The 27597-nt window shown below is 35.5% G+C and overlaps 3 protein-coding genes and 1 long non-coding RNA gene across 4 annotated transcripts; 2 read left to right on the forward strand and 2 right to left on the reverse strand.

Moving 5' to 3' along the window:
- The first annotated feature begins 591 nt into the window (after positions 1-591).
- On the forward strand, positions 592-2080 carry LOC132185886 (uncharacterized). The gene is made up of 3 exons (XR_015912917.1): positions 592-752; positions 889-1030; positions 1729-2080. It is a non-coding gene; the product is annotated as an uncharacterized LOC132185886 (long non-coding RNA).
- Positions 2081-4666: 2586 nt separating this feature from the next.
- LOC132184381 (uncharacterized) lies at positions 4667-7986 on the forward strand. Its single transcript, XM_059598002.2, has 2 exons — positions 4667-5352; positions 6605-7986. Exons 1-2 carry the CDS (start codon positions 5140-5142, stop codon positions 7844-7846), a joined length of 1455 nt encoding a protein of 484 aa, XP_059453985.2. The 5' UTR covers positions 4667-5139; the 3' UTR covers positions 7847-7986.
- A 13717-nt stretch (positions 7987-21703) lies between these two features.
- LOC132185716 (GEM-like protein 4) lies at positions 21704-23166 on the reverse strand. The gene is made up of 4 exons (XM_059599486.1): positions 23088-23166; positions 22920-23000; positions 21980-22254; positions 21704-21907 (listed from the first exon to the last, which is right to left on the reverse strand). Exons 1-4 carry the CDS (start codon positions 23164-23166, stop codon positions 21734-21736), a joined length of 609 nt encoding a protein of 202 aa, XP_059455469.1. The 3' UTR covers positions 21704-21733.
- Positions 23167-26106: 2940 nt separating this feature from the next.
- On the reverse strand, positions 26107-27134 carry LOC132185005 (putative GEM-like protein 8). Its single transcript, XM_059598821.1, has 3 exons — positions 26917-27134; positions 26515-26789; positions 26107-26422 (listed from the first exon to the last, which is right to left on the reverse strand). The coding sequence occupies exons 1-3, from the start codon at positions 27086-27088 to the stop codon at positions 26258-26260; spliced, it is 612 nt and encodes a 203-aa protein (XP_059454804.1). The 5' UTR covers positions 27089-27134; the 3' UTR covers positions 26107-26257.
- Positions 27135-27597: the final 463 nt, after the last annotated feature.

Below are 27597 nucleotides of genomic sequence, written 5' to 3' on the forward strand. Positions count from 1 at the left end.
AAAAAACTCTTATTGCATCTACTTATTCTAATATGTGGCCGTGTCAGCTAAAACTTATTCAGGTAGATGGACTATATAAAAACTCTATCAATTCGGGTAATAAAATGGTTGAGAATTTCTATCTAGACTCGTGTCTAAACATAATAAGGACAAGAGAGTTGGGCCAAAGATTTCATGCCACAACAATGTTGAATGTTGTCTTAAATATTTTAATTATAATTAGCTTCTTTTTAATCCCCTATGATCCTCTCGGTTAGCACCTGATAAATATTGCCTTCTGTTATCGTCCTAGCTGAGCTGTCCTTACCCGAATATAGGGGCTCTGCAGAGAAAGACTGAAAAGGTTGTTTTCCATTTTAAGTAAAACTTCTTTTACGAGGAGGGATCCGATGATCTTGATCCCATCTGGTGGGCCTCTCTTTGCTGGTGAGGGCGGCGTCGTTTGGGCTCAAAGCAAAATGGAAATGGGCAAGGATTCCTTAATAGTTAGTACCCATTTTCTAATACTCCATCAATCAGGTGTGTGTGTGTGAGAAAAGGTGTTTTTTCTTTTGGCCTTTTGCCTTCCCCTTATATATATATATATATAGATCGAGAGAATCGACATGCATTCGACACATATTCCCCATTTTCATCACCAGGTTTCTCTGTCACCAAACACAAACAGCCAAACAATGAAGGTTCTTCTTATTCTCGCTGCTGCCCTTCTAGCTCTGTTCTCGAATGCTCTTTCTAGCCACCACCATCAACCTGTGAGTAACACTTCGGAGGTGTTCCTTTTACACCCGGCCCCTTTTCTCCTTTCGCTTTTCTTTATTGTTTTTTTCCTTCTGTTTTTGGAGTTTTTTGGTGGTTCTTATATATTCTACTCAACGTTTTGAATAATAGGTGAAGGTGCTGGCGCCACCACCTCCTCCTCCGGAAGCTCCTCAGCAAACCGGATGCTGCTGCGAATGCGAGACGCCGGGCAACGCCCTATGACTGGTTCATGGATGTTTTGCCGTTTAACCTCGGCGTTCTTGTCGCTCAGGTTATTCTTGCAATATATCGGTAAAAAAGTAGAGGTACTTGGCCCCCTTGGGCTCTGTGTTTTTTATTTTATTTTTGAGTAATATGAAACAATTACTAGAATTCCAGATCACTCTTTGTTCAATGTCCATTATCCCTTGATGAGTTTATTAAATTAGTCTTGTTAATTAATTTATTGTTCCCTTTATGATTATAGGAGGCTAGCTAGCTCTTCTTGCTAGCTCACTGCATTGCACTCTATATATGCCCGGCCCTTATGATATTTTTGGGTGGCTTTGATCCATGTTAATTTACATTGTCACCTTAATTAATTAAGTTGATTGTTTCTTGATCGATGTTAATTTACATTGAACATATTTATTGGTTTAATCAACGATTCAATTATGCTCAATTTATTGGTTTAATAAACCATCGATATCGCCACTTCACCGACTCCTGACCATATTATTTAATTATTACTACTTTAGTATTTGGAATTTGAAATTTAAAATTTGTTTCTTAAAAAGGTAGAGGTAGCTGTAATGCTAAATGCTAAAAATGTACACTACAATTAATATTATGCCATTATATTAAATACCATTGTTATCTTCTTTAGATATATAAAGTATGGAGTTTAAAAAGTCTTGCATATATATATATATATATATGCTTATTACTTGTTTGTTTTCTAAACTTGTGAAATACTTGTGTCCTCTACAGTGAAATCAAGAATACCGGTGAATTTTCAAGAAGTTGCTCGATCAGTTGGGAATCATGTTCATGAAGTGAAAGTCTCTAATTTGAATCTGATAAATGCTGATTTAATTTTCTCTTCTCTCTCATTGAGTTTATGCTTATTGCATTCGACTACTTCCATCTGCCATGTTGTCAAGCCATTTGACTTAATTGCGGTGATGATGGTTGATATTTCTATTCCTGTCCAAATTACTAGGAATAACCTTCTTCCCAGTACTTGAAGATATATATATGGCCAATTGGGCAGGGAGGAAATACAATCTAAATAGTGATTGGGGCATAAAAACTTAGTGATCGAATTCATCCAATTGGTTCATATCCCACAAGCATATAAAAAAACATCCTTTAATTTCTGGATATGATAGACGATGAGGCAAACGGTTGACACCGGAGTTTGTTGATTCGAATTGAATGACAATATTGCTGGGAATCTCGATCTATTTGGTTCCCACATTCATTTCTTTGTTTTTCCTTTACATCAGTCTTCTTTTGGCTGCTTACATCTTGATGAATCATCAGCATCGATCACACAGCAGCAAATAGCAATATTGCATGGGTCAGTTTTCAGGGCAGTTGGGTTTTGGTCCCCAATTCTTTTTTCTTTCCTTCTGTTTGGGGACCTGGGGTTTGGAGATTTAATTGATCGTGAATCCAAGATTAATTAATCCCAAATGTGTGTAAAGACGTACACCAAGAGACTTTATTTAACACTCTTTAGGTAGCAATTATTCTAAATATTCATCTCACTCTAATATCACTGGACTGATGTGACAGTGACCATCAACTCTTTTTGTTTTTAATAAAGAATGGTTTAAAGGTTTATAGGCATTGCTATATTAGTCAAGTGGTATGATAGTGAGATAGGAGATGAGTATGTAACATTACTTTTAAAAAAATAGTTTGAAATACTACAGTTTTTATTACAACTTGATCTCTTACAAACTGATGTAGTAATCTACGTAACATTGTCAGTCTGTCACGTTGTTCACAATTAAATTGCTTATTGATCGACGTGATAAGTGTCATGTAGTCTTATAAACTAACGTGACCGTCCACATCACACTGTAAGATCAATTACAATCAAATTTAATTAGTTAGTAACCGACACTTATAATACGAGCTTTCTAGTAAAAAGTAGAAACAAGTGAGGGATAATAAATTAGTAATAAATCAAATTAAATGAAATCGATTTATTTTTTATTTTTGATTTTTGTTTCTTTTGCTGTATTTTCTGTGGGTTATTGTTTTCCTGATTTGGTCTGGTTTGATCTTGTGGAGAAAACTTCTTTGGCCGGTGTTCATCCTTCTATTCCTAACTAGTTTACTACAATACCTTTCCTGCAACAATCTCGTGGTTGTTGCATTTACCGCTTGGGACTCTTTACGGACTCCTTTTACCACTTGTTATCACCTTGTGCAGCCCTTGAAAAAGCCCAACTTGTTTATGATTCTTTTAGGATCATGAATGAAATCATTATATGCTGTCTGTTATTGTTTATGTATTTGTACTACATTTTTTATTTTGGCTTTATTGTTGGATTGGCCACCCTTTTCTTATACGATCCTTGTAACCCGTTTCCCTTATTTGATTAGAAATAAATAAATAAATAAAAATATGGGAGAGGGATAAGGGGGAAATTACAACAAAAGAAAAACACTAAAAATGTGAGCAATCCAAACAAAAGCCCTCAAACAATCCGAACTGAGTGCATTAAGCAAAAAGCAAAGAACAAGTGGCAATTTAATCTCCTTCAAATGAAATGAATGAGATATATGTTGTGTATAAAAGAAAGAGCTAATTGTGTTGCTCAAGACAAGGAAAAAAACAGCCAACTCTTTTCTGGTTCCCAGTTGTCTCTAAAAAAGGAGGTAACCTCGAAAAGGCAACTACATAAGGCGGAAAACGACTTGTCAGCTAATGTTAGGCCTGTGGAGAAGAAAATTATGTAATAGCGTGGGCTATGCCTTTTTACTCTTCCACCCCCGGGCCCGGCCCCAACCGGGGTGGTCCAAACTCGTTTTCAGTTGCTTTTCAACCAATGATTATACTGCTATGCCTTCGCTTCTCTTTGTGAGGGAGTGGAAAGTGATAACTGTCTGGTCGTCATCATACACCCCCATTACCTCTAGGCTTTGCTGCTTTGGGTTGTACATCATTTTGTCCAAAACCACAATGAGAAAATCACTCTACAAGTGTCTGGTTTAATGGTATCGGCCTGGGACATGAGAGCCGATTTGATTAGGTGTTTGGAACCCGGACAAATGGGGTTCCATGCCCTCCCCTTCCCCAAAACAAAACAAAAAGGTCAGACAATAAGGCTGCACATCTCATAACCATCATGTCCCATGAGTGAAAAAGTTGAAAATAAAAATAAAAATGCAGGCTCAACTCTGTCCCCATTTTGCAGCCAACCATTAATGCCGCATTTTGCTTCATTGATCTTTCGTCTCTTTTTTTTTTTTTTTTTTTTTTTTTTTTTTAATGTTTCAGAGACCAGGTAAAAATCCAACGGCCCAAAGAGAGTGAAAAAGGAAGCAAATATAAACCCGAGTTTGTCTTGCATGCACTTCCTTAATTCCAGCTCTCTTTTTGCATGGCCAATGGATTATGTACCCCCAACACCTTCTAAACCCTAACTAATCCCACAACTTTATAACCATATCTTCAACCATATATCTCTCTCCCAACTACAACACCCTTTGACCATATCTCTAGACTCTAGGAAGCTATTAAATCAGAACAAATTAATGATGACAATTGATAAACATGAATAATCAATGTTCAAAAGCAGAGACGTATAAAAAGCAATCCTACCTTTCGCTTTCACTATGAAGCCCTCCGGTTGCTACTGTTCCGATTTTATTACTATTGCTATTACTATTATTGCATTGAGCTTCGAGAACTGTGCTTAGATACTGTGCTTTCTCTGCTATATATGATATACTTCCTTAGCTTTTCTATAAACACAAGGAAGAAGGAGCTGAGATTTCTTACTTTGATTTACCTTCTTCATTCAACATGTTTTTTGGACCTTCCTCGCTCATTTCCATCTGGGTTTTCTAAAAAATCACTGATTTTCTGAAGGAACCAATTCCTGTGGATGCTCACATCTGCGTTGTTGGATTTGTGTCCTGTTTCATTGCTCTTCTGGGTCTATTTCTTATCGTACTCTCATATCATGAACTCTATGACTCCAAAAATATCCCGCTTTGCTTTTTCGGATAAAAAATGAAAGGCCTATGTTATTGAATCGCTTGAATGTTCGCTTAAATTCAAGCCAAGCTTCTTTAGTACTCCGGGCTCCCCCTCTTTTCTTCTGCATCAAGCTTGCTGTGATCCATTTTCTTTTTGGGTCTGGAAGATTTTGAATATCCATGACGAAGAGCTTCATTACCAGCAACAATGCCGTTTTACCTGTCTTCTTTTTCTGTTTGGTTGCTTGGTGCTTGGGAGGAGCAGACGTTGATGTAGCTCCAATGGAGAAAACAGAGAAGGAAGCTCTATACTCTGCTGTACAGGGGTTTGTGGGTAATTGGTGGAATGGCTCAGGTCTATACCCAGATCCCTGCGGGTGGACTCCTATACAGGTACTCTTTGCTCCCACCTATCTATAATCTATATTGTGGAATTGCAAAACTACCTCTTTCTTATCCTTGGGGTAAAAGAACAGAACCAGTTCAGTTTGTCATTCACAGTTAAAAGCTATTGAGTATTCATCTATCATCTATATGGCATGGCAGTACTTTGGACACTCAAAATCATGGCCTTTTTATGTCAAAGAAATCAACCTTCTTATTTGAAAAATGGAATGTGAACCATGAATTTCTTTTCGATAGAATAAACCCATTAACATTAAGACACCTAAAAAGATCATAATCATCATCATGACCATCATCATTATTGTAATCAATTTATCATCATCATCCTTGTATCAGAAACAGAACGAAGCTTGTCCAGATGCCCTTCAAGGAGAGGCCCTTGCAGCCTTGCTGACCACTCGACTGGCAGCCTCTTTTGGTTGTAATTTTCTTTCTTTGGAAGGAGATGCTCTTCTAGTGGTGTTAGCTATTAATAACCCTTCCCTTTTCTCTTCTTGGATTTTTGCTAATTGTATTTCTGATATTAGTGTAGTTTTAGCTCCTTTTCAAAGTTGGAATGCTTTGAAGGTTTCACGTAGTGCCAACTTTAGGGCACATGCTCTAGCTAAATGGGCCGCTTCCCATCTTATTTTTGGAAGCATTCCCACAGGATCGCCTATTCTCTCTTCCATCCGGATCAGAAATGGGAAAGATCCTCCCCTGTAGTCCTTTTCCTTCATTCAATTAGAAAAAAAAAAAAAAAAAAAAAAAAAACAGAACGAAGCATTTTTTTTTTGTCAAACATAAAAAACTAACACTCTTTTTCATGAAATTATGAAAAATTTAATAACATTTCAGATACACTTCAATCATTTTCCATTTGGTTACTCTACTCTTAGTAGGAGGACTTGTCTCTAGCCTACAATGTTACTGGGAACTGATTAATATTCTGCAGAAAGCCGAAAATGGAAAAATGGCAGGTCTAGAGCACTTTAGTGATATTTCGCTCATAAAATGATAAACTTTCACATATTTTTCACATATGTATTCTTTACTGCTCCTGTGCTCCATGCGCATGGTGATTATAGTTCAGTGCCCTTTTTTCATCCTTAATAGATCATTGTAGCAACCATCTCTTACCAACTGTTGAAGTTCAATTTTCACATGAATATATTTCAGATATCTAATGAATGTAATTATGTGTAATTTACTCTCAGGCATCGCAATTAAGTTTGATGCATTTTCTTATTTTCTTCTGCAGGGGGTCTCTTGTGATCTGTTTGAGGGGCTTTGGTATGTGACTTCCATGAATATTGGACCCGTTCATGACAACTCTCTTGGTTGTGCCAAAAATCCGGAATTTAGACCACAACTGTTTGATCTTAAGCACCTTAAAATTCTCTCATTCTTGAATTGCTTCGTCTCACCCCGCAGACATCCCATTGCCATTCCCTCCAATGACTGGGAGAAACTTGCTGCCAGCTTGGAATCATTAGAGTTCCGATCAAATCCTGGTCTCATTGGACAAATTCCTGCCAGCTTTGGTGCCCGCCTCGTGAAGCTCCAATCTTTAGTGCTATTAGAAAATGGATTAACTGGGGAATTACCAGTAAACATTGGCAACTTGATCAAATTGAAGCGTCTGGTTCTTTCTGGGAACTCGTTGTCTGGTCGTATTCCTGGTAGTTTTGGCGTGTTGACTCAGCTACTGATATTTGATTTAAGTAGGAATAAACTATCTGGGTCTTTGCCATTGACTATTGGAGGGTTGACCTCACTTTTGAAGCTTGACCTGAGCAACAATCAACTGGAAGGGATGCTGCCAAGTGGGATTTGTAGGTTGAAGAAACTGACCCTTTTGGACCTTAGAAATAACAAATTTTCTGGTGGGTTGACCAAGTCACTTCAGTGGATGCGTTCCTTAGAAGAGTTGATCTTGTCCAACAACCCCATAGGTGGAGACCTCATGACCTTGGAGTGGTCTAACCTACACAACTTGGTCATTTTGGATCTCTCTAACGTTGGCTTGACAGGGGAGATTCCTGAGTCCATTTCAAAATTAAAGAGATTGAGATTTCTGGGTCTTGGTGACAACAACCTCACAGCCAAGATATCTCCAAAGCTAGCTACTCTGCCTTGCATTAGTGCACTCTACCTAAATGGGAACAATCTGACAGGAGAGCTTAAATTCTCTGCAGAGTTTTATGGGAAAATGGGTAGGCGGTTTGGAGCCTGGAACAACCCAAATCTTTGTTACCCAGTTTGGTTAATGTCAGCTAGCCATGTTCCATATGGAGTAAAACCATGCCAGCAAGAAGAGCTCAATGTTCTTGAACCCAACACAAGAACCAAGTTGGCTGATGCAAATTCGAATCAGAATTCCCATTATGTGGCCTCCTTGGGATTTCAAAGCTATGGCATTGATGGGTTTTGGTGGGTTTTTCTTGTAGAAATATTGATAGCTCTATTCTTCTTGGATTTGTTTCCTGTAGGTGTGTCTTAATTGGAAAAGTCTCGGGTCTTCAAGTAATCAAGTTTACCTTTTAAATGTAACGGGAATTTGATCTAGTGTAAATTTCTACGTAATTATATGTATGTGAATGAGGCCTACCAGCCGGAGGTGCGGGGCCTACTTGTCCAGTACCATAGAATATCTCTTATCATTCATTTTAGAATAAAATTTTATGAAAATGAGAATTAAAAATGATATTAATTATACAAAAATAGATATACTCTCCAAAATTAATAAAAGTTCTTAGAAAAACAAAAATTATACAAAAATGGAAGAGTACTACATAAAGATGCTGTGTGACATGCTCTTCAAAATTGCCCTTAAAACTGTAGGAATCATATCCGTCGAAGGGACCTTGGTTGGCTAAAACTTCTTTGACACTTTGTAGATACTAGATACAACCGGTAGGAATTTCTCCGGCCAATTGAGATTCTAAATTGGGTTCAGAAAGAGGATTATAGAATTTGTCCAGAGCAGATGATGACGAGGCCTATAACTATTCTTTTTAAAAAAGAGATGATAGAGACACAATTTTGGCTTAATAATTATTCTTTCTTTCTTTTAAAAAAAAAGATGATAAAGATACAATTTTGGCTCAATTTTTTTTTTTTTTTTTTTTTTTTTTTTTTTAATGTGGTCATTTAAAAAAAAAAAAATTTAAAAATAATAACATCTTATGTGGTCTTTTTTTATTCAATATTTAAAAAAAAAAAAAAAGTTTTTTTTTTTCAGAAAAATGTCATTTTTTTAAAAAAATTCAATCTTATATATATATATATATATATATATATATATATATAACCACAAAAAAAATAAAAATAAAAAATTAGCCAAGATTATACATCTATCATTTCTCATTAAAAAATGTTCAAAGCCTGAACAAATGAATGGAGATTCTCATCCTTCCAAATTGAATACTATTATTATATATTCACACTCATTTAAGAGAGTGAATAATTTCATTTGGTTTCGGAGGACAAAACAACCCACGTAGCTTCGAAAGACTTAAACCTGAAATCTGCTCATGCATGTGATGTTTTGTAATAAGTTTATTGGGTTTTAAAAGCGTGGCAGTAAATCCTGTATGACTTTAATAAGGTGAAAGTGAAATGTGGGGGATTATAAATTATTAAGTAGGGGGAGCTTGCATGGGGTGTGTAGCTAGATAGCTAGCTAGCTAGCCTGTGTACAGTGCTAGCTTTACTTGCTAGCCAGTGTACGGTGCTTTGTGGTCCTTTCATGGCGTTTGAAGAAGAAGAAGAAGGAGATGATGATGATGATGACACATGTAGGGCAAGACAAATATAAAAGCTCTGTCACCTAATAGTATCCCTCTCTCTCTATGTTCTAGACAGTAGACAGGTTCCTTGAATTGTTCTTAGGGTATTAAAGAGGGAGCTCTCAGCAGCTGTCTTCTGGGCACCAAAATTGAATGTTCCTCTTCTTCCTGCAATTCTCCACGGATTGGCTACTACTTTTGCCAGCACCATATGGAATCCAACCAAAATCACTACAAAATTACACGACTAAATATGGTGATGCCCATTTGGTACATAATTCTTAATAATTATAAAAAATAATTGATGGGATATAGCAAAATTTGAAATTTTTGTGAGAATTGATGTAATATCAAATTTTAAGAGATTTGATTTTCTCGTATGTATAAAGTAAAAAAATTTATTTGGTAATAAAAAATAATAAAAATTGAGCGGAGTGTATTGCTAAATACACCCATAACAAGTCAAAAACCACAAAGTTTCAAGCTATCAGCTCATTGCACTCCACTTGGACCCAAAAAAAAGCATCATACACATGGTCACATGGGATTTGTATTCCGTCGTTTTTAGTGTACGGATTACTAGTAATTATGACATGAAATTGGAGAGAGTTTTTAGTGGACTTACCTCCTCGAATAAATAGGCGGTTGCAGACAACCTAAGACTTATTTAATAAAATATGTCTTATAAGAACTCTCTTACCTTTATTGTTTGATCGTATTAATAGTAATTCAGACAATAAATTGTAATTTAAATGTTATCCAATGCTAAGGCATGAAAAGGATTGAGGTTGGAGTGAGTATACACAATCTCAATAACTCAGGATTCATGTTATTCTTAAGAATTATAGAGGTCTACAATTTGTAACAAAGAACAAGCTCTCATGAATTGTAATACATATCTCAAAACAGTTTTTCTAACATGTGGACGGATGGCTCAAGCAAAAAAGAATATTAAAAAAAAAAAGAAAAAAAAAAAGAGGTCTTCAAATAGATGACATGGCAAAATCATGACCATTTATTTTAAGTAAACGGTCACAGACTCACAATGCAAAGAATCCTTATCCAATTATCTCAATTGAAGGATGCAAAACCAGATAAAGACATGGCCCAAGTGACACCTGGTTGGCACTAAATTTCACTTATTTTCTATGCACGTTACTTATTATTTAAAAAAAAAAAAAAAAAAAAAAATTGGGAAACTTTCATATTTATTCATTAAAAAAAATTTAGAGTATAAAGCCTTACATAAGAGAGGATAATGTTATAATAAATCATAGTTAAGTTATAGAGACAAACATAAAAATCCTATAATCAAGTCATATCTATGATTTCAACATCTACTAACCCATGTACAAACTTTAGTTATAGAATAAATATATCTGCTCCAGACAGACTCAATCTAATACATAGATAGCTCATTTCCCAACTTTTATTTTTCCTGCCATAAGAGCAAAATCCTCACACCGAAACTAATTCTCCTCTACCTCAAGGTCAGGACAAAAACATTCACCCCCAAGATCGCTAATGAAAGCAAATCTAAAGAGAAGTCAAACCCTTATTAAAAAATAAAAATAAAAAAATAAAAAAAATAAAAAAATAAAAAACATAATAAAAAACCAACAAACAACTACAATATATAGCCAAGGCGAGGGAGACGAGATGGAGTTGTTTTACGCCGATGGGCATGCAGCTAAGGAGGTAGGAAGCACGGTGGGCCGGCACGTGGCTAAGCGAAACTAGTTGAAGAGACTAGATCTAAAGCCCAACCAATTCTAGGAAAACAAAGAGCGGTGCTGCACTGTAGATGACAAACAAAAGCAACACAATATAAGTAAAAGGATGGCTGCTGGAGCAATTGGACTTGTCAAAAAAACCAAAAAAATAAACCGAAAAAATAAAGAAAAAAACAAGAAAGAGGGAGGAAAGAAGAGGGGAGGGGATCTCCCTCCTCCCCTACAGATTTTTCTCTCTAGGTTTTCTCCTCCATGCATGTCACTTAGAATTGAAAAATAAATCAGTTGAAGAAGTAAAACTTTTGTTAGAAAAAAAAAAAAAAAAAAAACAACCGACATTAGTCACATTGCAACGACATTAATAATGTAAGTTAGCTATGAGCTGTCGCCAGCCTTAACTTGTATTACCATGGATCAAAGTTTGTTTAACACATAATTGAAGAAGTCAAATTTCAATAATAATAATAAATAAATAAATAAAAGTATATTTGACTTCTGTATATTTTAAGTATACCGAAAAAATTAAGGAAGTTTCATATTCTTTAATTAAAGCCTCAGCAGGGTCAGATAATTTGACTTCTATTGCATTTTCTAAGCAAATTAAATTGCTCACTAAAGCTGTCAATGGCCTTCAACTTCTGATCAGCGACGGTCACAGGCAGGCGTGGACTGTGGAGTTTGATTTTTTCTTAACTAGCTAGGGCAAAGAAGTTACGGAGAAACGTCGATTATTCAACACTAAAACTATTTATTAAAATGTATATTATTTGTTATGATAGTTGACCGCAGGTCAAGTCCCAAGTACTTGCTAAGAACGGAGAAATATCATTACTAGAGCTTGTTAGAATGAGTCGACGAAGAACAGCTGTTAAGCTAATATAATTGAGGTGAATAAAATATAAAATAAAAAATAGCATCCATGAGAAGAAAATGAGACGAAAATTCCATTTATACTTGGAAAATTCTATTTATTAAAAAAAAAAAAAGGGAGTGGCTAAATAAAAATAAAAAATTTAAAAAATATGAAAATAAGAAAAAGAAAAAATTATTAGCTACTGTTGGTAAAGTTAATAGCTATTGGATGTCAATGGGCTAGCCCTCACCCTACCCTACTTTGGACCTTCCCAGCTTTGAAGGGTTGGATGGCGCCCAGTAGCGTGCGGTGTTCATTGGTCTAGTACCGACGCCAGGACCAATTGCTCTAAATATACAATTTAGTCACAGTAGACAACTGTAGGCACAATGGTACAAGTTAGTTGAGTGTAACTTAGTCACAGTATGTAGCTAACTGTAGACACAGTGGTACTATAATTTTCACTACAAATTATTTATAAATTGAACTATGTGCTATCAAAGCTTCCACTCGACTTATTTTAGAGACCCACAACGTACCTAATCATGAGTATCTGCCAATCTCCTCTAACAGTGTCGTGGCTTTACGACGATGGTTGAAAGTTGTGAGGTATCAAAATAGAATAAATCGAACTTGTGGTAGACGCGGTAAGTATTACGTGATATTTGCTAGTGCCAAATCAAATTATAAGGGGCTTAAAATAAAATAAAAGTTAACCCAATTTTTTTTCTTTTTCAAATTAATTGTCTTATAAACACAAGAACTTTTTTGTTTGAATTGGGTTGGAGCAAGGTGGAACACGCCTAAGCCTGACCAGAGTTTATCCGACATAAGATTGAAGAGAGAACTGAATTTGTTGTCACACTCTCAAGGCCTATAGGAGGGTGATTGTCATCACTCGCTTTTTCACTCCATACTATACAACTTCAATTGTTCATGAAAGTGCTGATGATTTTTTTTTTTTCTGAACATAGAAAAGTTTTACAGGAATTTAAATATGCTTCAACCGAGAAAGGTGCTTAGGAATGGTGAAATCCACTCTCTTTTCAAATAAAATATGATTATTTTTTTTCTCACCATTTATTTATTAATTAAACTATCTATTTTTTGGGCTGATGCGACTGAAAGTGAAAGAGGTTGGGAAGTGGTTGAATTTTCAAGGACTATTGATTAAGAATGGAACCAAATTACACTCCATTAATTGTAAGTGGAACTCCACTACAGCAACGAATTAGCTCAACGGTGATGCCTCATGATGATAGGCATATAATTAGTTTAGTTATAGCCAGAATGTGATTCAAATTCCATAAGAACTAGCCTTGATCTCAGCCTCGGCAACAAGGAAAGGAAAAGGGGTTTACAACTGCCGGATATTTTTGTTTTGTTTAATCTAACGAAATCGATCGCAAGGCCAAATTAATAGACTTTGTCAAATAATAAAAGGATGAGAAGCAATATAAATGTAGGTGGTTTCTTGGAAAATATGGGAATTAGATAAAGAAGTAGGACTTTGAGGAGATTGACGCAGGCACAAGTTAGGATTGGAATATTATGAATATGAATATGAATACCCTAAACAAGCAAGAAAAAATATGAGCCTTCCTTGGACGGACCACCGCCAAATTAGGTTACCCTTTGATTTGGACTTGTCGATGGAGCACTGAAGTGGACTGCCCAGTTGGAATTGGAACAGAGCTAGCTAGCTAGCTAGGCTGTTTTAACACGACAAAGTCGTATTACATGCAGTGACATAATAATTAATTAATTAATTAATTATTATGTCACATACATACATACATTAACATATATATATATATATATATAATAACTCAACGTGTCTTTCACGCTTATTGCATTCTCTTCTCCGGGTCCAAAAATTCTTATTTTCGACTTTTTCTTAATATAAAACGACACATTTTTGGTCTCTTAAGTCTAAACGGTGGCGTAAGTGTTTCCCACCATTCAACAAACCCCTCCATTCCTTAACATCCGGTCTCCGCCAACATTTACGTTTACCAGCTCCGAATGTCGGTCTCATAATCCAACGGTTGTGATCATGCATATCACGTTGACGTTTGACATGGAATGTGTCATAATAAATGGCCTACCAAACCACTAGACGCATGGCACATGTTCAACACGTAACCTTCCTCCAAACTCACGACGTAGACGGCAGACCCTTTCCTTTCTTAATTTTTATTATTTTTATTATTCCCTTAATATTATTTTAGTTATACTTTGCTTGTGTATTATGGTGTATGCAATAAATGGTATGTTAATTAGATGAATTGAATCGAAAGTTTTTCTTTTGAAGAATCAGCTTATTGTACGCCAAATCTTTGACTAAGAGCACCTACAAAATGAAGGGAAATTACGCTCAAAGTGTTCCGTCGGGGTCGTCCAACCAAAGTCACTCTAATATTTAGGTCGGAATTTACTTCATAGAAGAAAAGTAAGCAAGAAAAAAGGAAAGTGTTTGATTAAAATTGAACATACATTTACGTGACCCAATTCTCTTCTCTTATATACGGAGTGTTTTTCTAGTGTGGTACACTATTTTTCAAATTCTTATCAGGAGAAGAATTTTAGTCTATTAAATTGTCATGTGTTCAAAACACATGTCATTTTAGTACACCCAACTAACAAAAAAAAACAAAGAAAAGTCGAATCCAATTTAAAGGATATGCTTTGTCATTCTAAATTGGCCTTATCATGAAAAAATAATAATAATAAAAAGCAATACCACATGCGTAATGAAGATTTATGTGATTTAACATAATTTGATTAAAAAACCAAAATATAATTAAGAAAAGATGTGGTCACTACTGGCATTACATATGTCTATCAGTGTCATGTTGAATGTTAAACAAGGATTGGTGGACCCCCTTGAAGCTTGTTTCCTTATCGGAGCTTCGCACGCAAAAGATACCTTGACAAATTAAATCAATTCTTTTTTCTTTTTCTTTTTTAGAAAAATTAAAGGAAACCTTGCATATTTAAAACATATATATACGACCTTCATTATAATTTATAACCTCAATTTATTAAACTAACACAAATTTTTAGAATATATGATTAAAAATACATGTAAAAATCATATATTTTAAAAATACATGCCAATTAAATAGATTACGTTAGAATAATTTTCTTGAGGCCACCTAGAATTTTTTTTTAAAAAAAAAGGAAAAAGAAAAACTGCCCTTAAAAAATATTGTAGAGTCTTGAGGCCACCTAACCAATTTCTACTTTTCTTTTGTTTTTAAGATCACATAAAAGTTAGTTACTTTTTTTTTTTTTTTTTTTTTCATTTCATTTTCAAAACGAAAAACACGAAGTATATATGGTGGCACTCGGTTCAATAATAGCATCATGATATAGACCAGCATTTTTCGGTGCCTTTGCTTCACACCGATGGATATATATATACCATCAAAAAGTTAGTTCACACCCATTCACATTAACATAAAGTGAAGGCTTTGATTCATTAAATCGAGTTTGATCCAATATAACATGTCCATACGTGCCGCAAAACAACCCCCCCCCCCCCCCCCCTCCCCCCTCACTTTTTTTAGACAATTATTAATGCTAATTTCAACTATATATGCAAAATAAATAAATAAATAAATAATGATCTTATAATAAGTGAGAAAGAAGACGTTTCGGGCTGAAATTGAACCAAACCCAACAAAAGACATTGGCAATACACACACTCAAATTAAATAAAAGATAGAAAATGATGGTTTTCGTGAGGAAATAATAAATTCCACGTCCTGGACGGACATGTGCGAGTGCGGGGGCAGAGAGAGTTTTCAATATCCACACAAGCACGCGGCAGGTATATTTCCCCGGAAAAATCTTTCCAATTGACCAAGGCAAAGAAAATTGGTATAAGAGAGAAAAGATATATATATTCAAGAATTGAAGTCCAAGCCGGCACCCAATTGTTAAGAAGATGAAGCATGCATTTTCAAACCGTTGACATTCAAATTCAGTAGTCGTTAGCGTTAGCGTTTGCGTTTGCGTGTATTTCACTACTCACCGGACCGCCATCTCATCTTCCTCCTCTTTCCCCTGTTTACTCATGCATATATAAAAACCCTCCACTATCCCTCCCTTTCAGTAAAAATAAATCCATACCCATTTCCTTAAACCTCTCCAAAGCTCTCACCAAACATTATTCTCCGCCAATGGCTTCTCCTTCTAAATCCATTCGTATTGCTCCATGCATGCGCAGCACCATTTCTCTCATTCTTTTCCTTTTCCTACTTCTTATTGGTTCTTGCACCGCCACCAGGCCCGGCGTAACCATAACTGTGAACCCGAAGCCGCTCCGGGGAAAGGACGAGATGGGTTTCCTATATCACGGCCAGATATTCAGCTTCTTCCCCAAAGGGACGCCGGTGCCGCCTTCTGGCCCGTCCAAGAGGCACAACTCGGTGGTGGACTCTACGCAGAATTGAGTGGAAGCAGGCTAGCTGTTTGATCATTCTATACTCTTTTTTGTTTTCTTGGAGTTTATCACGAGTAAGAGGATTCCAAAAGTTCTGAATCCGATCCATGTGATCAAGCCTTTCTCTAGAGAGTAGAGATCAGATCATCAAGCTAAGGAGCAGATTTCTTTGTTTTTTTTGGCTTTGTGATGTTAGGTTATACTGTATATATATATATATAGACAAATTTTTGTTTGTTAAAATGTTGAAATTCATTTACACCAAGAGTTTTTTGTACCTTTCCAATCAATATTAGGTTGTTTAATTATGATGATCAAATATAATTGAGGTGATTTCAGTGTGAACTCATTGTCTTGATCTTTGCAAGAAATCTGGAACAGAAAATTATCTGATTCAATTACTCTCTCTCTCTCTCTCTCTCTCTCTCTCATTTTGACTTTGGATGCTTTAGAGCAGCCAGCATTGGGATCTCCTCTCTCTCATTTTGACTTTGGAATTTGGATGCTTTAGAGTAGGCAGCACTGCAGCATTGAGATCTCGTTGAAGTAGGAAAGTTACTGATTAAACCTAGACTTGGCTGGCTTGGCCCACTCATTTTATGACCACCTTTAATGTTTTTTTTTTTTCCTCTTTTCCTTTGTTCCTTCGACTTAATTTAACCAAAGAACAGATTAATTGGACTAATTCATATATTTCCAAGATCATCATTTTGAGTCCATATTTGGCTGATATTTGATTGCATTTTTTTTGGTTATTTTCATGTTTGGCTAATCGAGAATTGGATAATATTGGACCATTAAAATTGAGATGCACAAAGAATATATACGTGTCTCAATTTCGGTGGATCCAGATTGAGTTGAATGAGTCCCAAAGACATTTGAGAAATTATATATATATATATATATCAAAGATTATAAAATAAGTTAAGAGAGGCATGCCACCGTAATCCCATGCGTCTAAAAAGTACGCATGCCTTCAAATTCCAACTCTGCGATCAAACGACGACATTTCAATCTGTCCAGGCATTTATAGCATATTTAATTATCACCTTCACCACATATCCCAGACGTTTCAAATTACCTTTAATGTAATATAATATTATAAATAAAGAAAGAGGAGTACGTTAATTTAATGAAAGGTACGGCCTGCCACTTTTGAAAAGTTATGTTGTATTTCAAAGAAACAAGATACGTACATGCATATTAATATACATGCCGTCATGTTTACCTCCCATGGCCATGGGTGATGAGCCTGCAATTGAACCCCTCCACCCCCACCCACATAAAATGTCTAATATTAGTCAGGCCGACTGATGAAAGGGATCCCCATCGATGCTCCTCAATTTTCTATTTGGATGGCTAGTAATTTAAGCAAAAAAAAAAAAAAAAAGTTAAAAAATAAATTATATTTATCTCAAAAGGTGATGTGGCTTTTTACCCATTACTCATCATCATATCTTCGAGTATATATGAGTAGATCTCATTCCTAGATGAATATATGATATGATTGACGCACCACAATGTGAGCCAAGGGAAAAAAAAGCATAAAAAATGGGTACAACATGAGGATATGATATCTTTAGGCTGACCTTTTATGCCTAAATCTTGCGTGGGTCCATGCAAAATCCAAATGCATACACATAGTTGAGACATTTTTCAATGCCTTCCCAAAAACAGTTTTGATCACCGCGAGTACTCAAATATATATTTGGAAACATTTATCAGTACTGAATATGTATTTCCTCAGCCATGTCATCCGGTCAAAGAAGGCATGCCATCCATCCCTGCCTTTTCCTACTGTTTTTACACATTCTTACTACCTTAATTTTCTTTGTCCTCTTTAGGATAACTAAGGTTGAAATTTATGTGTTTGTTTGATATTGCATTAGAGAGTTTAAAAAATATTTAAGTAATTAAAAAATTGATTTATTTGTCAAAAGACTTAAAAGTACGTACTTCTTTAGCTTTTTTATTTTTTATTTAAAAAAAAAAAATACACTTTTGTGCAAAACATAGAAATGAAGCTTAAATGTTAAGAGTCTAAGTAAATTAGTACTTGATAAGGCTGAACTTCACTCAGTCGCTTCCACTTGTGATTCTTCCACTCAGCTAGTTTCGCATACTTCTCTTGCAAAAGCTCAAACAATAAAGATTCATAGGCCTACCGAGATAAGCCGACGGGAATATCTTTAATGACTAAGTTAGTAAGACTCCAATAAAATGCTCTTCGGAGTTGAAGAGCCTATAGATTAATTAGTACATGTCTTTCCGTCTTGTACATCTGCTTACCTTTTCAAGTGGAGTGGTGTTAGCGAACCCTCTTGCCATGTGTTGTCTTGTGGCAAGGTTGCTTGTAACAATTATTCAGGGGTAGCTCATCGGCTCGCCAAAGGGGTGTCCTTGCCTCCTCCCTTTATCGTAGATTAGGTGGCATTTAATGCATCAACTTGCCTCTCCGATGGGGAGAGGGGTAGATTTAATGTTGTCATATCCATGAAGGAGGTGAGGGGCACATTTAATGCTATTGTGGACTTCTATAGAATTAATCCTATTGATGCGGTAATCACTTTTTTCTCTTTCCTGCTAAGGGAAAGAATTGTGTGTTATGTTGCTGCTAGCTTTGTTAGGTTTAACTGCTGATATGGGTTGAAAAGCCTAGACAAGTCTCAACCAGTTGCCCTCTATAACAGGCCTCTTGCCTAGGCCTGGTGCATTTGATTCGAGTTCATCAATATCCAATAGTTTTAAAACTTTTAGATCAATGGGTAGGCCCAATTGATATTAAAGCATATATCACGTTACGGGTCGAATCACAAAGGGTTCGAGTAAAAAGCCTTTGGGCCTGTTTGAAATTGCGTTTGAGAGATCTAAAAGTGCTTTTAATAATCAAAAAGTCCGTTTGAAGAAAAAAAAATACCCATTTGGTAAAAAAATTAAAAACGCTTTTAAGAGTTCAAAAAACCTAAAAATAGTTAAAAAAACACTTTTGGCAAAAGTTTAAAAATAAAACTTTTGCCCAAAAACTCTTTTTGACTTAAAAGCTCTATTTCTCAAACGCAATCCTAAACATGCTCTTAGTAAGATGTATGTGTTTAGTGTTAAGTCATTAAATAAATATTAATAAGAGAGTAGAGCTGCCAAAAGATAAAAAATTACCGTAGAGTCAATTATGTTAAAGTGGGCTGTTGTAGACGTCAATTCGAAAGCGTAAGTTTAAGCAAATCAATATTTAACAACCCTAAAACTTTTGAATTAATAATTAAGCCCTCAAGAGTTGTGATCTCCACAAATTTCACAATATTATTACCTGGGAAAGTGTTTGGTGGCTAGGGTTTCTCTACTTGTACGTTTTCAACTGTTATTTGCATACAGCTATATTATTGTTGACGGCAAACAAAGTCAATATATTGTGAGCTGTAAAAAATTGTATTGGAAGACGAAGAACAAAACTCAAACCGACAATTACAAAACTCTTGAGGGGAGCTTATCAAAGGAAAACCATGGTATTTGGAAAACCAAAAGTCTGAATTCTAAAAGCTTTTAATTATAATATTAAGACCGTGTTCACGTAATATTAATCATATCATCAATTTATAATTATTTAAAGTGATAGCAACAAATAACATAAACTATCATATTAATATATAAGAGGATTATAGGAAAATTTTAATTCAAGAAAATAATTATCTTGCAATGGTTTACATTACCTTAGAAATTTGTGAAATTTCCAGTTTTGACGGAAAATCCAAATCTCAAGAACTCTTCCACTGTGTTTGACAAAGGGCTAAATTAGACCGGATCCAAAAATTAAAAAAAAAATTCTAAAATTCAAATTCAACATTCTTATTTTTTATATCACATTAATTATTTTTATTATTATTTAAATAAAAAAAATTATTATAAAATAATTTTTTTTATTTTTTTATACAAAATATTTTTACTTTTTTTTTTCAATTTTTTATTTTTATTTTTTTTATTTCATTGCCAAACACAGATATCTGAAAAGTAATCGATATATTGTAATCCTTGCTTTCTTTGTGGGAAAGTAATATTGTATTGGTGGGCTACAAAATTTCATCGGTCTTTGGGATTTGGTTTTAGGTAGACTTTTCCTTCACGTGGGGTACGTTGTACGGTTTATTACTTTTTAATCCAATCACGAGTTGACGTTAACCTCATCTCATCTAATTGACAGTTTAGGCACTGCAATCATGGTGTTCAAGCACTTTTTGGTACCGTAGGATTGGTAGGTGTGTCAAAAATTACTAAAAAACTCGATTTTTCAGTCTTGGTTGGAAAAAACCTAAAATTGAGACCCTGGTTTCGGTCCAATTTTAGGTGCCCGGTAAAAATTCAGGAAACCGAAACTGGGTGCATATATATATATATATATATATATATATATATTTTACTTTTGTTTTTTTAATTTTAGATTTAGGTTAATTACTTCACGCCTCTCACTTTCTTTCTCTCTCCCCCTTCACGCCTCTCTCTCTCATTAGTCAACGACTCAACGCCACTCTCTCTTTAACTTCCGCCACCATCAATGCATCACACATGAAGCCTTTTGCAAAACTCTAGTGTGCCAATGCAAGAGACTTGAAGGTTTCGTCACAATCAGTGCATCTCGCCAGTTAGAGATGTGTTAGGTTGCCGAGGAATAGTGTGAAAATAAAATTCTTTCTGGCCGATTGTTGCTTATTTTGCTAAATTAATTTGTGGGATTGGCTGATTGTTGCTTGTTTTGCTAAGTTGAGTTGTAGGTTTGGCCGATTGTTGCTTATTTTGCTAAATTAAGCTGTGAGTTTGCCGATTGTTGCTTATTTTGCTAAGTTGAGTTGTGGGTTTGGCAAAAAATTGGCTTATTTGCTGTCGGTATTTGATTGAAGCTATAATGAACAGATGGCTTATTGATAAATTTTAGCTCTAAATTTCCTTAAGTTTCAGTTTTTTCATATTATATTATTTGCGTTTGTGGTGGAAATAAAAATTAATGGGTAGAAAGTTGTTTAATTTCTGTTTTGCAATTGAATCTTGAATTTTTCTCATCGTCAATCAATTTTTTAAAAAAATCGGTTACCGGACTGGGTACAAATCGGAACCAGCCGGTAACCGGGACTCGGTTCCCTGTTCCGGTTTCCCAAAACCAAGAATTAGGGTACCCTAGTTTTGGTCCCCAATTTTGGCCAAAAATCAAAAAACCGGACCGAGTTGGTGATGAAATGGTCACCGGAAAATTGTTAGTCTCCCGGTCTCCGGGGGGTAATTAAGGACACTTTGATGAATAGATAAGTTATAACACATATGTAATTAACACTTTTCTTAACTTGTTACTTAGAGCCCCTTGCAACTTAGGCGATTTTTTTTACATACTCCATCGAACTTGTTACACGTGTGGGCATGGGCTGGATTGATTGAAAAATGGATGAGAATTTCTCTTCTGGGAAATTACACAAAATTGGAATCGAGCTACAAAAGTAGGTTCAGGAACAGGAAAGAACATCTAGTGAAGCAGAGAGAAGAGACATTTTTGTTACACTCATTTAAATGACTTTTGATTATTTCAAGCTTGAGAAATTGCCGGCTGAAGATATTTCAAAGCTTTCTGATAATCTAAGAAACCCATAAACCAAAAGTCAAAATTATCGCATGTAGTTATTTGTATGTACTTGGATGATGGCTTATTCACATTCTCACATAGGCTAATTGCCCTTATCTTCTTGAGTGGGATTAATACCTGCAAAAAATGGATATATAATGCAGAACTTGTAATTAGTAAGCATGAAGAGAGGGAGAATAATCTGAATACCTTATAGTGGAGTCTAACCATTCCTCCATTTGGGGAGGGCACTTTGATAGATCTCTCACTCCAAAAGGATATGCTGTTGGTGGAGATGAAGAGGAGGCCTGCTATTGCACCAGTTGTGGTTGATAAATAGCATTGGGAAGTCTTCAACAGTTTCTCTCCTTCTGAAACACTAAATAACTTCTTGAACAATTTCTCCAACCCACCTACTATAAGAATTTTAGCCCCCATCCACAACTTCCCTTTCACTGTTTCAGTGATGTTGTGCCCCAATCTCACTGCAGTTCTCAACATTACAAGAAAAAAGAAGAAATCTCATCATTCAATGTTGTTTTGTACAAGTGGTGCATGTTCAGACTACAGAGCGTTTGTTAATAAGCCCAAGGGAATGAAAGCTAAAAGTAGGGCTGTGTTTGCGTGTTTGGATTTCTTTCGTGTTGTGGTATGGATATGTATAAGACTATATTGGTTAGCCTAACCCGACCCGGCCAATTAATTAAACTAGTCCAATCCTTTAACTCTAATTCGCTAATTTCATGACGATTTTTCGAGTCGCTTAAAGATTTGTCAACTCTAAATATTGCATGTTAATTTCAGATCATGTCGAGGTATGTGTATAAAATTATATAAGTCAACCATAATGCGACCCATTTAATTAAATGGGTCAGACCCTTCAATTGTAACTAGCTAATTGTATATTAGGCTCTTGCTGCGTTCTTAAGTCGTTACAAAAATTGCATGGCCTTTCCAAATATAAATAATTATTAATTTTTCTATGCTTTTATTTTATCTTCCCGCCAGCCAACAAAAAGAAGGCAATGGTGGAAACTCATAAATTATATTGAAGTCTTACCTTAAAAAACTAAGGATTGCATGGAGAGGCAAAGAAATTCAGGAAGTAGAAGATTCTGAAATCTTAGCTGAAGCAATAGAATTTAATTACCGTGCTCTCGGAATGCATGAGCAAAGTTCCCTACTTTTTTCCCACACTTGTTCATTTTGCTAAGCACTGAATCTACTTCACCTGCAATACCAAGATAATCTTATTATTATTTAGAACGTACACCTTTGTTTTGGGTGTTAAAAGAGAGAGAAAGGGAGGCTTAATTACTCTGTGTGGATGCTGAGGGTTCAGTTGCAGGAGAGGGAATATAACATTTGGGTAGCTGCTGGTTCAGGTGAGTGTCCATTTGCTGGTATTTCATCTGGGTATGCTCTTGACCCGATTGGAGTCCCAACAACTTTGGTCTCCAAACTAGCCCTTCTTTCGTCTCTCAACTAGTATAGAATATGGTTGATGAAGCCTGGTATTCTGCAAATGGATCATCAACTACATTTTATGTGACCTTTTTGGTGATATTTCAACCTTTTTTCTCCTATTAGTGTGGAAAAGGAAAAAGTAAATGAGGTCCATTAAGCTCTTTACTATTTTTTGCATGTCTCACATGTGATTCATTTCATAGCTAGAATTTTTATATAAAAGGATTTATTCATGCATATGTCTCACTGTGGAGGATCTTTGAAGATCATGAAACGGCAATGATAGATTGTACTGTTCTAATCCCTTTATTCATGGATAGTAGGGTTCAGTAGCTTGTTTGTTTTTAATTAATTAATTTTTTTTTTTTTACTGTATGTTAGTTTTGAATTTTATATATATATATATATATATATATATATATATATATATATATAAATGTATGTGGAGGATTTATTCATCATCACCCCTGCATAATTAAACATCATTCATAACCACTTGATAAATCTTAATTTCATGGTTGTTAAATCTTATGGCGCTCAATGATATGTGAAAACTATGGCGTATCATGTTATGTAGGTTAACGACCAAAAAGAAAAAGAAATAGAACAAGAAAAACAAACCAACCTAGTTGAAATCTCAAGTCCTAAATCCAACTCGTTCAACAGCAGGTGCTGATTATAAGTATCTAACTGCTACCGCCTACCGATGGATGATGATGGGTTTGGCTGTGGCTCTCTGTTTTTGTTTGACTCTCTCAATTTCTTCTTCGAAAATTGAAAACGATCAAACCCCAGAGAAACATAACCAAGGGAACAAAGAACAAGAAGGAGAAGAACAAATTGTGGAGCTTGACCTCCTCCTCCCTTGCTCTCTTTTACTTTTCTTTTCTTCAAGACCTTTCTTCTTCTTCTTCTTTCCTTTCTTTTCTTTTTTCTTTTTTCTTTTTTTGTTTGTTTTCCTCTTCTGTTTGGTTCTGTTTTTTTTTGTTTGTGGTGGCCATTGTTCGTTCTTTTTTCTAAATTAAGCCTTCCTTTAACTAAACATAGAATTGGATGAAAAATAGGAGCAAAGAGAGAGACAGTTGTGATATTATTTATGGTGGAATATGATTATCTTTTTTAGATGAGAGAGATTGACACTTTTGAAGCTGAAGCTTGTAGTGGTATTGAAAAACGTGCAAATAAAGAAAAATAATGGAATTTTTGGGCAGGAAATGAGAGACGAATTCTAGGGCCAAGGTGGTGTGGAGTTCAGTTTGCTTACAGAAGAGGGAAGATGACCCGAGTATCAAAAGGGTGGAAGAATGGAATCAAGCAGCTGTTATGCGCCATATTTAGAACTTATTCACCAAAGCTGGATCCCTTTGGGTTGTCTGGGTAAAAGAGAATTTATTGAAAGGAAAGAATTTTTGGCAGAGTAAAGTTCCTCAAAACTGCACATGGGGTTGGAAAAAACTGATTGAACTACGAGCAATAGCAAAGGATTTTATAAAGTTCAATGTCGGGGATGGCAAATCTGTTCACCTTTGGATGGATAGATGGCACCCCGATAGAGTTCTTTTTAAGATGATCCCCCTTTCATTTGGGAAGAAGTGGCAAATTGGGGAAGTACAGATTTAAAAGGCGAAAGCTTAAGTATTAGTTTGTGCAAATCGGCTTTTGGGACCGTAGTTGACCACATATGGAAACAAGTGATCGAATGAACGATTTAAAGCATGGTAATGTTGTGCATACAGAGAGGATCAGATTTTAAAGAGGATTGATTCGGAAATTATAACTCAAGTCATGGGAGCTGGAAAGTTCAAGGAATCGATCATCAATAAATCCCTATGTTGCATATGGGGGTTTCAAGATCGAATTTTGGTCTTATGTAAATAAACTCTGGTTTTGTATTTGTAAAATTAGTATAGTTTGTCATCATCAATATAGGAGAGGTACAGAGTGTGAGTTTTCAGTGTTTGTGGGGTTTGTTTGTAACTGGTAGTTAGTAGGTGTGGTTGTGTGGTTCTATATAGTTTTTGTTTTCTGGTTGGTTGAGTTGAGCTGCTGGATTCTGCAGCAGAGTTCCAGTTTATACTGGAGGGTGATGCTTATTCATCCAAAAAGAAAAAGGAAAAAGAATAGCTTAGGAGCATAGGTTCAAGACTGGAGGAGAAAATGAATGATGAAAATAAACCTATAATTGAGCTCTATAAGAGTGAAGACATTGTTAGATGAGGCGCCGGTTCAAACTTGCTTAGTTAACCATAACTGATAGTATGATCAATAAGCAAATTGAAGAAAAGATAATGGGTAGAGCAACAGGAGGAAAACATGTGAAAATGGCATGCTAATGTAAAAGACGATATTCTATATATATATATATATTTTTTGATAAGTAAAAGACGATATTCTAGAGCACCGAATTGTATTTTCTTGGCCCTATAGGTAGTATAAGATTAGCTGCTATGCTCTATGTTTTGAGTTAGTATTCGAACGAGAGTATTTAGCATATAACAGTACTTTTTGTCTGCTTAGATAGATTTTCCTCAAGCATAAAAACTCAAAAATTAGTTCTGATTCCATTGAAGGGATCTCATGGCTGTGGTTAGATTTTTTGCAGGGTTATTTTCTAGGGTGGAAAGTCATCAATGTGTTACTCCTAGTGTGTCTGTTCATCAAAGTAGTTGTGCACAAACCTTAGCCTTTAACTATACTCATCTGCCTTTCCCTCAAGCTAGCCTGGAAGTTGTTTACAAATTGAACGAATGGGCAAAAAGGGATTCAGTTCATGGCGACTGGATTACATGCCAAAGAAAAAAAAAGCAAAAAAATATGATTCACAAATTTAAACAATCACGACCGCAGGAAGAATCTGATTTGTCTGTGAATGGTAAAGTGATAGTGAAGAATCAGAGAGCGTTTCATCATTACAAAATACACTGCCTGAAATTATGTTGAGAGTTTCCTAGCTGTACATCTGAGAAGAAGATGGGAATTAACATTTCTGCTTCTTGAATGACTAGCATTCCTCTAAGCTTGTCAAATAGCTTCCTGAAGACACTTGAAAGATTTCTGATAACTTAAGAAACCCATAAACCAAAAGTCAAAATTGTCGACAGTAACTATTTCTATGTACTTTTGTGAAGGTTTCTTCACATTCTCACTTTGCTCGACTGTCTTTATCTTCCTCAGTGGAATCAAGACCTGCACCACGTGAATATAACTTATAATATTAGCAACCAGCAAGCCAGACAGAGACACGGAGAGAAACAGAATAAATCATCTTTGCAACTTACCTTGTAGTGGATTCTTGTCATCTCTCCATTTGGAGAAGAGATTTTGATTGATCTGTCACTGCAGAATGCAACATTGTCTGTGGAGATAAAGAGGAGGCCTGCAATAGGACCTGCTGTGGTTGATAAATAGCACTGCGAAGCCTTCAGTAATTTCTCTCCTTCTCTAACACTAAATAACCGTCTGAACACTTTCTCCACACCACCTACTTTAAGAATCCTAGCCCCCAAGCTCAACTTCCCCTTCAAAGTTTCAGTGATATTGGGTCCATGTCTCACTGCGGTTCACAAGATATTGGAAGAAAAAGAATGAGTTTTTAGGAACTTGATGATCCCAAAAGAAGCAAGGAAGAACTAGAAAAGATGAAGGAAAATAAAACCAAAGGCAAAATAGAAGCTACTTACCATGCTCTCGGACTCCATGCGCAAAACTGTCTCCTTTTTTACTTGCCTTGTTCTTCCTATTAGGCACTGAATCTGCAGGATCAGGTAAGTATCTCTTCAGTGACCTATCAACTCGGTTTTCTTCTAACCTTAATGGAATTCCAACAACAAATTCCTGAAGTGTGGTTTTCATGTTTGGAACAGCTAAGGATGTTGTCAACTGTTAGAATACAAGGAAGAGATGCTTACTTAGGTTGATCAAACATTGTATTCTGCCGAGGTATTTAAAGGGATGAAAATAGTAGGTTAATCAACTTTATGTTGCATGAGTCAGCTCTGGCTCATCCAGTGGAATAAAGGAGCAGGCACGGACTCATAAAGATTATATCCTTCAAGGATATGATGTATTTTGGGTTGCTTTCGGAAAAAGACATTGTAGAAAAGTACTCCAACACTTCGTTGTGAAATTCTCCAAAATATTAGAAGAAAGGTGGATGTGGGTGTTTTAACATTGGTTCATGTTAAGCAAGAATTCAAACATTGATACTAATGAAATTACCAAACGAAGACTTTCAGACATGGTTGAAGTTGAAATGCTGCCTTATTTTCAAAATTAAATTATTTTCAGCCAATTGGTGTCCCTATTATATTATATAATGCACACACTCAAATCAAACCATTCTGCTGCACTTTTTATTACAT

This window comes from Corylus avellana, chromosome 7 (assembly GCF_965113065.1).
Source record: "Corylus avellana chromosome 7, dhCorAvel1.hap1.2, whole genome shotgun sequence".
In the NCBI taxonomy this organism is placed as follows: domain Eukaryota; kingdom Viridiplantae; phylum Streptophyta; class Magnoliopsida; order Fagales; family Betulaceae; genus Corylus; species Corylus avellana.

Excerpts from the sequence above, each read along its gene's own strand:
- LOC132185716 (XM_059599486.1), bottom strand. The coding sequence starts at position 23,166 with ATGGACACTCACCTGAACCAGCAGCTACCCAAATGTTATATTCCCTCT. Across the intron at positions 23,001-23,087 it reads ACCCTCAGCATCCACACAGA|GTGAAGTAGATTCAGTGCTT; the intron begins GTAATTAAGCCT and ends TTGGTATTGCAG. Across the intron at positions 21,908-21,979 it reads TGGTTAGACTCCACTATAAG|GTATTAATCCCACTCAAGAA; the intron begins GTATTCAGATTA and ends CATTTTTTGCAG.
- LOC132184381 (XM_059598002.2), top strand. The coding sequence starts at position 5,140 with ATGACGAAGAGCTTCATTACCAGCAACAATGCCGTTTTACCTGTCTTC. Across the intron at positions 5,353-6,604 it reads GCGGGTGGACTCCTATACAG|GGGGTCTCTTGTGATCTGTT; the intron begins GTACTCTTTGCT and ends TTTCTTCTGCAG.
- LOC132185005 (XM_059598821.1), bottom strand. The coding sequence starts at position 27,088 with ATGAAAACCACACTTCAGGAATTTGTTGTTGGAATTCCATTAAGGTTA. Across the intron at positions 26,790-26,916 it reads GCATGGAGTCCGAGAGCATG|TGAGACATGGACCCAATATC; the intron begins GTAAGTAGCTTC and ends TGTGAACCGCAG. Across the intron at positions 26,423-26,514 it reads TGACAAGAATCCACTACAAG|GTCTTGATTCCACTGAGGAA; the intron begins GTAAGTTGCAAA and ends CACGTGGTGCAG.